The sequence below is a fragment of the Panicum virgatum genome, chromosome 1N (genome assembly GCF_016808335.1).
Source record: "Panicum virgatum strain AP13 chromosome 1N, P.virgatum_v5, whole genome shotgun sequence".
NCBI lineage: Eukaryota > Viridiplantae > Streptophyta > Magnoliopsida > Poales > Poaceae > Panicum > Panicum virgatum.
The window spans coordinates 48,699,249-48,712,177 of record NC_053145.1 but is presented as its reverse complement, the minus strand read 5'-3'; the positions used below and the strand labels follow the sequence as shown (position 1 = coordinate 48,712,177).

The 12,929-nt window shown below is 48.9% G+C and overlaps 2 protein-coding genes across 2 annotated transcripts; both read right to left on the bottom strand.

Moving 5' to 3' along the window:
• Positions 1–2,463: 2,463 nt before the first annotated feature.
• Positions 2,464–3,160, bottom strand: LOC120656305 (uncharacterized protein At3g17950-like). Its single transcript, XM_039934353.1, has one exon. It carries the CDS (start codon positions 3,108–3,110, stop codon positions 2,520–2,522), a length of 591 nt encoding a protein of 196 aa, XP_039790287.1. The 5' UTR covers positions 3,111–3,160; the 3' UTR covers positions 2,464–2,519.
• Positions 3,161–3,773: 613 nt separating this feature from the next.
• On the bottom strand, positions 3,774–8,402 carry LOC120656304 (eukaryotic translation initiation factor 4B1-like). Its single transcript, XM_039934352.1, has 3 exons — positions 7,148–8,402; positions 4,452–4,832; positions 3,774–4,111 (listed from the first exon to the last, which is right to left on the bottom strand). Exons 1-3 carry the CDS (start codon positions 8,266–8,268, stop codon positions 4,087–4,089), a joined length of 1,527 nt encoding a protein of 508 aa, XP_039790286.1. The 5' UTR covers positions 8,269–8,402; the 3' UTR covers positions 3,774–4,086.
• Between the last annotated feature and the right edge of the window lie 4,527 nt (positions 8,403–12,929).

Sequence of the window (12,929 nt, the reverse complement as noted above, 5' to 3'; positions counted from 1 at the left end):
AGTAGGCTCATTAGATTCGTCTCGCGATTTACAGACTATTCATGCAAAAAGTTTTGTAAATAGACTTCATTTAGTACTACATACATGTGTCGAAATATTCAATATGATTTTTTTTTGCGTTTACGGTCTTTACGGGTTGTCATCTGTTTACCTAAAACTACACGGCACAACATAAATCAGTTCAGACATTTGCTCTCAGGTGATACTTGATTCAGGTTACATGCTTGGCACAACAACACATACCACATCAGGATTCACACGTCAGTTACACATGCATAGCCGAGGAGCCATCACTGAATGGCTACAACTATCCTAATCCTACTCCTGCTCCATCTGCAGCGCTCTGCTACGCGTCGGCCTTGAGGAAGAGCCCGAGCAGTCGCATGATGCCGGGACGACCGTACTCCGCGATGCAGAGATCTTGCAGGTCCCCGGGGTGGATGCTCTCGTCGGGCAGCGCCGCCCTCTCCATCTCCAGTAGCTGCCGGCGGACCTTCGCCTTGGCGATCAGAGCGGCCGTGGGGAGCTTCTCTGGTTCCGTACGACGCCGCACCACCTCCGATGCCGGTTCCGGCGCTGGCTGCGCGGATGTTCCGTTCTCCTCGACGGGAAGGACCGCCTGTGGAACCGGGAGGCCGACAGTCTCGTTGGGATTACTCTCTGAGTCGCTGTCTGAATCTGAATCACTCGAAGATGAGCTTCCGGAGTCGCTGCTTGAGCTCGGGCTGTTGCCGGATCCGCAAACCTTCTCGAGGGAAACAATAGGGGAAGCTTTGAGGACCGCGACGGGGGAGACGCCGCCGCAGATGTCGATGAACTCGTTGTCGTCCTCCGGGGGATCCTTGATCTCACTGCTCCCGGTTTCGCCCGCCTTCTCAAGGGAGACGCCGCCGCAGATGTCGATGAGCTCGTTCTTGTCCTCCGGGCTCTCGAACTCAGCGACCTTGGCGAGATCATACACCTTTGTCCGCTTCGCTGGCGGCGTCTTGATGGAAGCCTCCATCGGCGCTTCCGATCGCGGTTCGGCGGCGGCCATGGACCGGCCATTCTTGCCGCTGGACAAGAGGTCCGCCTTCCTCAGGAGCACGTGGAGGGCGTCGAGCTCCGCGGCCATCCTCTTCCGGAGGGTCCCCAGCGCAGGGTCGACGGACGTCTCGACGCCGTCGCGGGCCACCTTGGCGCGCTTCGGACTCGGCGCCGAGAACTGCTCGCCAGCGCCGGCGCGGCGAGCCGACGACCTCTTCTCCCGCGCCACCGCCGCACAGGTAGCAGTCTCGACGGTCCGCGCCCGCTTCACGAACGGGCGGGCTTTGGGCGCGTCGCCGCCGCCGACGGGCTCGGCCCCCATCCCGACGGCGACGCTGTAGCGGACGAGCTTGGCGCACTTCTTGCTGGGAACGGAGAGCTTCCGGTCGGCGCCGGCGCGGCGGATCGACGCCGGCTCCCGCCGCGCCATCGCGCTGCGAGCCGCTGGTGGCGCCGCTGCTGCTCCCCGAGAAGGCTTCGAGAACGAGCGGGGGCCGGGAACGGGGGCGGCGCGACGAAGGGCTCCCATGGTTCGCCGCCGCGCGGGGAACGAGCAGAGAGTCTCGCTCTCGCCGGACGCCGGGAGAATGAAGAGGACCGAGTGGGAGGATGGATGTGGAATTGTAGATCGAGGAACGAGACGGGATCGGCATGGAGGCATGGAGTGGTTTTAATCGTCCCCGGGCAAGGGATTCGAGTCGGAGGCGGTCGCCGCCACGCGCTTCCGCCGGTCCGAGTCCGACTCCCGACAAGAACTCGAACACGAAGCAAGCCTAGCGCCTCCTGCTGAGCAACAACTCCAACGGTTTGATTTTTCTCTTTTCTCTTTCGTATCATATAGAGAAAACTCTTTTTTTATTTTCAACTTATAAAAAAAAAGTGCTCCAACAGTTAGATTTTTCTCTTTCCCTCTTTCTGTCACGTGGGTCAACCGGTCTTCTCTTTCTTTCCCCTCCCCTCCCGTCGTGTTCCTCCGTCGTGCGCCCGAGCCTGGGGCTGGCCCTCCTCCCGCCCATTGCCCGCCTGCGGGCGGTGCTCGGCAGGAACTCCCCGGCCTCGGCGTCCGAGAACGACGATGGGCAAGAAGCAAGCTCGTGCCTGACGACGGATCTCGCGCGTTCTGGCTGCTGAAAGGGACCGGGCAAAATATCGCTAGGACTGGTGAACTGAGATAGATTGCAGTAGCTATAGCTGCAGCCTGCAGCAAAGAGCCAAGATCACCCCGCCCGCCGGACGGCGACGTCTCCTGGCGGCAGCGGCGGCCGCGCGGCAGCCGCTCCGATCGCAGAAACGGAGTCAGAGGAGGCTTCCTGCACGCATCGGCGGCCACGGGCAGGCACGCGCAGAGCGGCGCGCGCGCCACGCAGCACGCCGCCGCCGCCGCCGCCGTGCCGCTCCCGGTGGGGTCCGCGGGCGGCGCCGCCGGGGACGCGCCTGGCCCGGGCCCTCGCGCGCCGCCTCCCGGCCGCTTCTTCGCGGTTTTGGTCTGCTTGTTACCCCGCGCCGCCGCTGCAGATGCCGGTGAGCAGCACCGGCAGCCGCGCCAGCGACGACGAGCCTTCCGACGCCCGCAGCAGTCGCCACCTCCCGCGCTCCTCCGCCGCGGCAGCCGCTGCCGGCTGCGGGGGCCGCAACCTGCCGTCCTCGAACAGCGCGGTGGCCGCCGCCACGGCGGCTTCACGCCCCGAGGCACCGGCGCCGTCGCAGAGGAAGTCGGCCCCCGCGAGCTGCCGCTCCATGTCCAGGAACTCGCCCAGCAACATCAGCGGCCCGCCGTCGCCGTGGTCCCGGCACAGCCGCCACCAGCTGCCGCCCAGGCTGCGGCCGCGCCGGCGCCGGCGCCGGCGCCTCCTCCGCCACACCCCGCCGCGGCGCCTCTCCTCCTCCTCCTCGCGCGGCGCGCGCTGCGCCCCCCTCCTCCTCCGCCGCCTCGAGGAGTTCATGGCGCAGAGCAGCGACGGCGGGCGGCTGGTAGGGAGCGTGCTCGTCGGCGGCCATGGCGACAGCGGGAGGCGACGGCGAGCAGGGAGGCGACGGCGGGACGAGGAAGCGACGAGGAAAGGGAGACGCGGCTGTCTCCCCATTCTATTGGGATTGTGGAGATGTTAATGGGGATTGAGAAAAAATAAAGAGAAAAGGGAGATAAAAAATTAATTTGTTGGAGTAAATTTTTTCACCATCAATTTTCTATATTAAAAAAATGGAAAGAAAAAAAGAGAAAATCAAACTATTAGAGTTGCTCGAAAAACAAGAATATGTTGAGGCATGGCACCTGAGATAAATTGTATATCCTCGAAAGACCATGCAATGGTCTGCATCCATTTTTTAGGCCAATCTTCATTTCCTTTCAAGAGGTTTCCAAAGACGCAATGAACTAGCAGTTTCTTCTTAGAGTTGTTTTTTTACATGTCATACACGAGTTTTCACAGCTGGTGCCTTGGTGATGCATCCATATTAACAAACGATTCGCGTGACAGCAACCTTCACCTTGATGGGAAAATCTACGCCTGTGTCATCGTCTCGGTTACCGTTTCATATTAACAAAGGAAACCGTGCAAAACGATCATAGAACAGCAAAGATTTGATAGCTAATGGACTTCTACAGCTACTCCATACGAAGAGAGGATGGTGTCGTCCGCAGCTGGTAACTGAGCTAAACACATCAGCTTTAGAAATATGTGCGCATATAAAGCACCCGGCAAGGAAATTTCCCGACTGATCTGAAGAGATTTGGTTTAATTCACACCTATCCAAACAAGCCCTTGAATAAGAATGCTACAGCATAATCATGCAGGAAGCAAGAACAATAGTTAGTCTATGAAAGGTTGTCACACTTGTTTTGACATGGAAGAGGGTAAAAGAAAATTTACAAAGAAAAAAAAAAACAAAATAGACGAACCACCATAAGGGTGGTAATTAACAACTTAGTGCAAAGCAATCTGTTTTGTGCACGATCCTCTCCCCTCTTCCAAGCCAAACAAAATGAGTCAAGCAGCAACAAGAACATAAATTATTTGTGCTCCATCTAAACACGAAGTGAAAAATCTGGCTGGCAACGGCTCACCATCTTTGTCCTCCCGACGACCTGAAAGACAGGTGGATACAGAGTTTATACTTCATATGTAGAAACAACTAAAATTTCATGCCTAATCTTAAGAACAATTCGTAGTAATAGAATTGAAAAGAGATCTAAACAGTAACTGATGAAAAATGGCAAGTAATCTCATAAACTTCCAGATCCTAAAAAACATAATGTGGGGAAGAAGAATAGCAACACTTATATTCTCTTAAAAAACATGATGTAATCATTGACCATACCACTAATTTATGTGCATGTGTAATGCGAAGAATCACGGTAAGTAGAATTTTTATTGGAATGAACTAACTCATAATAACATCAGGCACAAATCAAGAAATGAACACACCTGTCTGAACTTCTGTTGCCACCAAAAGAGCCTCTATCTCTGCTCCCCTGAAACCCCCATCTTTCTTCAGTTGGTTTTGAATATTGATCCATGCCACTGCGGGAACCTGGCCTTTCCATGGACTCCTTTATTTGGGATTCATCTGCAAGATTTGTTGGCGAAGATGCTGTAACCCTCCCTGCTCCAGAGCCAGGTCTTTGCGAAAATCTGATCTTGTCATCCATTGCAATTGTAAGAAGCTCCAGCTGTTTTTCCATTTGAGTTATCTTCTCAGCCAAACTTTTTGCATCGTCTTCACTCATCTTGGCTTCATTTTCATTTAGTTCCAACTTAAGTAGATTGATCTCTTCTTTCAACTCCCTCTCATCATTTGTTTCCGGTCTGAAAAATGTGTCCAATCAAATCAGAAGAAAATTATTCTCAACCGGCGGGGAAATGAATCTGTGTGAGTGTGATGTGTCCATCAAATCAAATGGAAAATTATTGGGGCCCCAAATTATTCTCAACGGTATAGGAGGAAAAAATCTCTCTGTGTGAGTGGGGATACATATTTATGTATTTAAACAAGACAACTAATGAACTCCATTTACTTCAGCAATGCATGGTGCAAGAATAAACCAAACGGATCACTTGAAAATAGGCAACTAATTTGATGGACTATTGAAAGATGAAACCACAGATGTCTAAATGGCACAACAAACAAAAGAAAGGTAATAAACTGTGATATCTCAACTAAAGTATTATCTTTATTAAGCCTCTCAAGACTAGTTACTGAGGACTGCAGTCCGCACAGTTCATTCTGAAGGGCAGTGCGCTCTCCAAATGAAAAGAAAAGTTTCAACCAGAACTCAGAATAAATCTTGATAAAATTATTGTGTTTGGACATGAATCATGCATCAGACGATCTTAAAACACAAACATTTGTGATTCAGTGCTCATTCTAACCAAGTACATGGAAATGCTAACCACCTTTCAATGACTGACTAGTGTCAACTATGGCATTACAATAAGAGAACAGAACCTTGTCATGAAAAACTTGGAAATTGTCAGAGGACGTGCTTATTTGCCTATTCATGAATAAAAATGCTTATTCAATTATCATGTTACAATTTTTTCTTCAACTAAAACACTATTGCAGGCACTAACAGGGTAAAGGATAAACATAAGTGGCAGGACTCACGAGTGCTGATACATCATGATGACTATTAAGAGAATCAGCAGGGGGTACACAAAGATGTAATTCCAAATTGTTAAAATTCACAGTTTCTAAAATATGGTGACACAAATACTCCCTCAAATAACATATGCGTGATGTTTTGAACATCAACAGTCACCAAAACACAACTTTGATCAGTATATTTTCCGTAACAAATAGGACTATATTTCTATGAAACTACATTTCAGGACAAATCCACTCATACCATTTTCAAATATCAAAATCTAACAAATAAAAAGCAATATGCAACTGAAATTTGAATGGTTGACTTCAATTACGGCAACCCCAAAATGTCACTTATGTGACTGCAGGGAGTACTTCCAGTAGATAACCATTCAAAAGACCAGGTAGCAACCTACTCAACTAAATAACATAATCACGCTTTCCAAATAAGATTTTACATATATGTGGCAGCACACTATAAAACATATGAGATGAGAAAAAAAAACATATTTTAATCTGCACTAAGCAGAAGAAACAGAAGGTTTTGTACGAGAAACACAAACCCTTTGCAATGGAACGGAACATGAACTTTACTGAATTTCTTATCATTCCAACAAAACTCCAGTGACTACTAAAACTGAAAATGAAAAGATGATATCTAAACTGCTGACTTAACAAATGATAGTTAAAGTATTGTTGAAGGGAAAGCAAAATAGTTAATACAGTAGATTATCAGTATCAGTTGAGCAGAATGGTGCAAATTAAGCATTCCAACACCAAATATTAGGAGAAAAATTATAAAGATACATGCTTAGTATATATGTGCATGTTCATTCAAATAAACCGGTCAAGGGAACCAAAACAGCAGCACAAGAAATAAATAACAAAGCTTTAACAAACCAAAACCAGCTAGCAATTATATTTAAACTGTAATGTATGCTTACAAACTTGGAACAAAAAATAAGTGAAAATAAGAGTGCACTGTTAGATCTAAACAAATACTGAATTTATTACTAAATTTTATTTAACGGACTTTAGGGAGCTCAGGGGAAACTGAACTAATAAAGTAGCAAAAGCCAGTGTTATTATTTTCAGAATTATGTACGACTATTGTTATATCCATTACTGTGGATAAAAATAACATTGCACAATTCTCGTCAGGTTATTTGTTATACGATTCATAATGCTGCTGAATTTTCAAGCACCAGAAACAAATTGGTTACACCTCCTAACTCATGTACTACTTGCACAATGCAAGCCTCTTTTGCCAGGATAAAGATAAACACATACACCACTTTTGAAAGATAAATGAATGAAATAGTAAACTAACTTGTGGTTAGGTGATTTGTTGAACCTGCCACGAGATGATGATTTGGAAAATATGTGCATGCTAACTAGCATGAGTAAACATTGCAAAGGTCCCAGCTAAAATGAGGCCGAAGTCTATCAAAGGGAGCAGCACTATAAACCTTAACCAGTAATGCAATACTGGTTAAGGGTGAATGGTATGTGAATGTGAGGCAGGTTAGGTGCATACCTATCAATACGGCGATGCTCCAGCTCGAGGTCAATCTTCCTCCAATCCTTCCCTTTCTCCTGTAGAATCACCTCCCTAGGCTTTGCATCACCAAAAGGATTCACCTTTGGTCGTGCCCTCGGCACGCCTTCAGTACCCACAGCTGGTACCTGTGACCCGGGGCTCCCAGGTCGTGACGAGTGAGCACTCTCTGGCCTGCTCGACTGTGAGCTGGTAGGACGGCTAGTCTTCTTCTGATCGATCTCAGTCTCCATCTTCTTCCAGTCCAGCCCTTTGTCGGCCAGCACGTCTTCCCGTGGCCTCGCGGCCCCGAATGGGCTCGGCCGGCTGCGCCCCGCCTCAGCTGGTGGTGTAGGTGTGGCGGAGGCGTCGCGCTTGGGCGGATCGAGCACTAGGCGGGGCCGGTCCCGCTCGCCATTGGTGGGCGCGGGCGCGGCACGGGACCAGCGGTCGGAGGAGTCGGTCGAGACGGGCGAGTCGCGGAAGCCGCCGCCGCCGCCGCCGCCGAGGCTCGGGTAGCGCGACGGCCCTGACGGCATCGGCTTCTTCCCGCGCGACCAGTCGCCGTCGTCGTCGGCGCGGCCGACGGACGCGGGCGCGCCGCCGCCCCCGAGTCCGCCGTACCGGCTCCGCGGGCCGGAGTCGGCGGGCGCGAGCGACTTCTTGCTCATGGACCAGTCGCGATCCTCGTCGGCGCGCGAGGGCATGTCGAGATCCGCGCCCCTGCGGCGGCCGTCATCGTCGAACCCGCCGCCGCCGCGGTCCCCGGTGCCGTAGGAGCGGAAGCCGCCGCCGAGGCCGCGGGGCCGGTCGAGCTCCTCGGCGGACCGCTCCCTGGGCCCCGAGGGCAGCATCATCATCTCCGCCGGGGTGAGCCCCTTGGGCTCCGGCGCCGGCGCCTGGCGCCTGCCCGGGCCGTAGCCGGCGAACTCGGAGAGCGAGAGCGTGGTGCCCTTGTTCTTCTTCTTGGATTTGCCGGCGGCGGCCTCGCGGAGGCTCGGGAAGCCCGAGGCCGGGGCGGGCGGCGGGTTGGCGGCGGCCTCGCGCTCCTCCTCCTCGGCGCGCTCGGCGTCCAGCGCCCACGCGCCGGCGCCGCCGAGGCCGCCCCAGGGCTTGGACATGGCGGGGGTCCGGGATCTAGCCCGCCTGCCTCAGCAGGGTTCGCGAGATCGAGGGGGGAGAGGGTGCGCGGCGAGGACGGAGGGAGGGAGGCGGAGGCTGGAGAATGCGGACGCGATGCGATGCGTTGATGATGCGGAAGCGTGCCGGGCCAGGTATTTCGCTATATATTCTACTGACCGCGCGATACGAGTGCGTCAAGGACTCGGGCCGTGGACGTTTACAATGGTGCTACTCCCTAGTTCCGAATTATAATTCATTTCAAAAATTTTGAAAAGTCAAATCATCTCAAAATTTGACAAAAATTATAAAAAAAATCACAAAAATTTATAACATCAAATAAATATACTATGAAAATATAACTAACAAAAAATCTAATGATACTTAAGTGGTATCATAAATGTTATTATATTGTTATATAAATTTAGTCAAACTTGAAAAATTTTGACTCTCCAAAATTCTTGAAATGACTTATAATTTAGAATGGAGGGAGTAACAAATACAGAGATCGACCCCGGTCTCAGTACATAGCTTTATCAAAATTAAGAAATTGATAAATGTGTTGGCTAGATTTATTGAATGAAACTTCTCTTCTCGTAAAACTTTTTCTTATTTTTTTTCTCGTAATGACACTGCCAGATTACATTTTATATTTATAAAATTTCATTACAAAGTTTTATTAAAACTTGTCTAACAATACTCTCTTTGTCCTGAAATGTAAGACATTTTGGTTTGTTCTAAGTCAAACTGTTTCAAATTTAACCAAATTTATAGAAAAAAATAATAATATTTTGAATGTCAAATGAGAATAATTAAATCCATTATAAAATATACTTTCTTAATTTACTTATTTGATGTGTTAGATGTTAGTATTCTTTTTTATAAATTTGATCAAACTTAGATTATTTTGATTTAAAATAAAATAAAATGACTTACCTTTTAAGACGGAGAGAGTATATTACTAAGGCCCTGTTTAGTTCACACCCCGTAAACGCAAAAACGTAAAATTTTGCGAAAATATCTTGCTAATTTGAAATACTAAATGAAGTCTATTTACAAAACTTTTGCATGGATGGGTTGTAAATCACGAGACGAATCTAATGAGCCTACTTAATTCATAATTTGCAACAGTGATACTACAGTAAACATCAGCTAATTATTAATTAATTATGGATTAATATATGTATCTCAGCGGGCTGGGAGGGAAAAGACGGGCGGGTGCGTGTGCGGGTGCGGGTGCGGGTGCGGGGGTGCGGGTGCGGTGGGAAAAAAGGCGCAGTGGCGTGGCGCTGGCGCGGGGCTGAGCCTCTGACACTCTGACCTCGACTCGCTCGTTGCCTTCGGCTGTTTTCGGGACGGCGAAACCTGTCACCCCGGCACGTCGGATTCGCGTCGTCTCGGCGGCGCCGGCGCAGCACAGCCTGCCGGTTTACGACGGGTCAATTGGACAGCCGCGATCACAGAAGCAGGTTTTCGCAAAGGAATGCCACGCGCGCAGGCGCAGCTGCGGTCGGGCCTTTCCGGCTCCGGCGACGGCGACGGCGGCGGCCACGGCCCGCGGCTGACAATGGGGCTACGTGGAGAGGTCGGGCGGCGGCCACCTCGCCTCCCGAGCTCGCGCCCGTTGGTCCATGGAAATTGCTGGCCTTTCCGCGCTCGGAATAAAGGCAGGCGGCTCAGGCAGCGCTGCCGAATAATCTTTCCCCTGCAGCACCGGATTCCTGAACCAAGGATACGGTCTTTGCTTCGTGTAGTTCGTACCAAGCGTATACTCTTGTTTCTGTTGGAATAAACAGCAATTTAGTGATGAACCAATTAATTCCGACAATCATAAAAAGAGCAACAATAAGCGACAAGGGTGACAATCATAAAAAGAGCAACAATAAGCGACAAGGGTGAAAAAACCACGGGTACTACGCAAACTAGTGCTAGCGACAAGAAGAAAACAAGATTAATTAGCAGAAAAAGTTTAGACATTCTTACAGTGGGGTTGTCGGCACCGAAATGATGCAAAAGTAGACGAAGCAAACGGACGGCAAGTAGTCGCGACGACGCTTCCCAAAAACCTTATACGTCCCCTACCCCGTGCAGGGACGCGAGGATACGCGGGCTTCGGAGATCCTGCTCTCCCGACGCCGATGGCACGTCGGCGACGGGATGGGGAAGACTGAGGCGGCGCAGCATGAGAGTATGGGAGGAGAGAGAAACAGTGTGTTCAGAAGATGACGTCTCGCCCCCAATATATAAACCGTTGTAGCTAAGGAAAGTAATTAGCTGCTTAATCACAGCACTAACGTGATTGACCTGCCTGTTTAGTCGATTGTCGTGATTCAAACAATCACCGTTAGTGCGAGAATAATTGCTTGCCAAATTAAGCCACCACAATTTTCTCCATACATGCAAAAATATTGAGCAGCAAAAGGAAACCGCGCGCCCGCAAGTTCAGGACGAGAATTTTGCCGGACCATTCACGCGCATGTCGTGCGCCCGCGTATTTCGCCCCGCCCAGCGAGGCGAGCGAGAGCGCGCTTGTGGAGCTTTCTTTGCCTCCCCTCAATAGCTTCAACCTGGTGGAGACAACTCAACTATTTAAGTTGATCTCACTCCACCTAAAGTAGTAAGGTGGTACTAAAGTTTCCCACCACTCCATACATGTGTGAGTGGGCCTTTGGGATTTATTTGGAATTATTATTTGGGCCAAGCCCAAAACTTCTAACAATCCCCCACCAAATCCCAGAGGCACGCTTCATCCTCCCTGTACCATAGTACTGTTAATATACCAGCCTTTCCAGTGGAGACCGATTAAGGTTGAACATCCACCAAGAACTACAAGATAGACCAATCCACAACTGCACAATAGACTAAACCTTGAATTGGCAGTTTGGTGTGAACAGACTTCTCTTGAAGTCTTGACTGGTACTAGGCCGCCATATGCCTACCTCGCGAGTGGAGCATATAGGTCATACTCCATGTCTCACTTCATGAGCTTCTTAAAGAATACCCAGTTCTTACAAACTGCGACCAACAGTTGAGCTCACATAGGTGTGTTCTTTCAAGGATACTCTGTAGGACAGTATCCCGCTATAAAAACCTCAGAACACATTAAGGCTAAGTCAGCCTACCTTACAGAAATGAGAGTAATGCATCTCTAGCAGAGTGGGTTAAAGGTTAAGTGTACTCTCCCATTAACCAGCAGCTTGTTCTTCCCAAGACCTAATTCACGGGATCTCCGATCACATAGATTGGGTTACCACTGAGGTTAACTCACACGGGTCTCAATCCCATCTCCTTTGATGCATTATCAATCACAGTACATGATAGCCCCTTAGTGAAGGGATCTGCCAGGTTCTTAGCTATCTGGATATAATCCACAGCTATTACTCCGGAGCTGCTCAATTTCCTGACAGACTTTAGCCTATGTGTTTACATGTTTGTTGGACTTCATGTTATCCTGGCTATTTTTCACCTTCATGATAACCGTTTGATTGTCACAATTTATGAGAATAGCAGGAATTGGTTTTTCGACCACGGGTAAGTCCATTAACAGTTCTCTTAACCATTCAGCTTCAGTAGAAGCTATCTCCAGAGCCGTGAGCTCAGCCTCCATGGTAGACTTTGTAAGTATTGTCTGCTTACAAGATCTCCACGAAATAGCACCACCACCCAATGTGAATATATATCCACTTGTGGCCTTTAGCTCATCAGCATTCGTAATCCAATTTGAATCACTATATCCTTCAAGTACACTTGGGTACCCTGAATAGTGAATCCCATAGCTCATTGTACCCTTCAGGTAGCGCAATACTCTATCAATATCACGCCAATGACTATCTCCTGGATTAGATGAAAATCTACTCAACTTGCTTACGGCAAAAGAGATGTCAGGGCGGGTTGCGCTAGCTAGATACATTAGCGAGCCAATAATTTGGGAGTATCTGAGGTGATCTTTTCCTAGTCTCTTATTCTTTCGAAGTATAAGACTAGGATCATAGCCTCATAGGGTGTTGGAGAAGGTTTGCTATCCGTATAGCCAAAGCGGCTCAATACCGTCTCCACATAATGAGACTGCAAAAGAGTAATCCCATTCTCACCCTTAATGAGTTTAATATTCAGGATCACATCAGCTTCCCCAGATCTTTCATATCAAAATTTTGGGATAAGAATGATTTTACATCATTTATCTCATCGATACTTGTCCCAAAAATTAGTATGTCATTAACATAGAAGCATATGATTACTTTTTGCCCCCACCATAGCGGTAGTACACACAAGTCTCGGCTTCATTTTACAGTGAACCCAATAAATGTCAAAGTTTTATCAAACTTCTCATGCCTCTGCTTGGGCGCTTGCTTCAAGCCATACAAGGACTTAACTAACCTGCACACCTTGCCCTTTTGTCCTTGTGCTATAAATCCATCAGGCTGTTGCATATAAATTTCCTCCTCTAGCTCTCCATTTAGGAAAGTCGTCTTCACATTCATTTGATGAACAAGAAGACTGTAACGACCCAAAAAAAATTCACCAAATAAATCACACGCTAATATTTTTCAAAACTCTTTTTTGTCGTTGAGCTCGAGAACATCCTAAAACATGAACCCTAATTCCCGGAATCGTTTCTCTGACCCGAACACCCGATTTCCAACACCTGTTTTCCATTCGACGT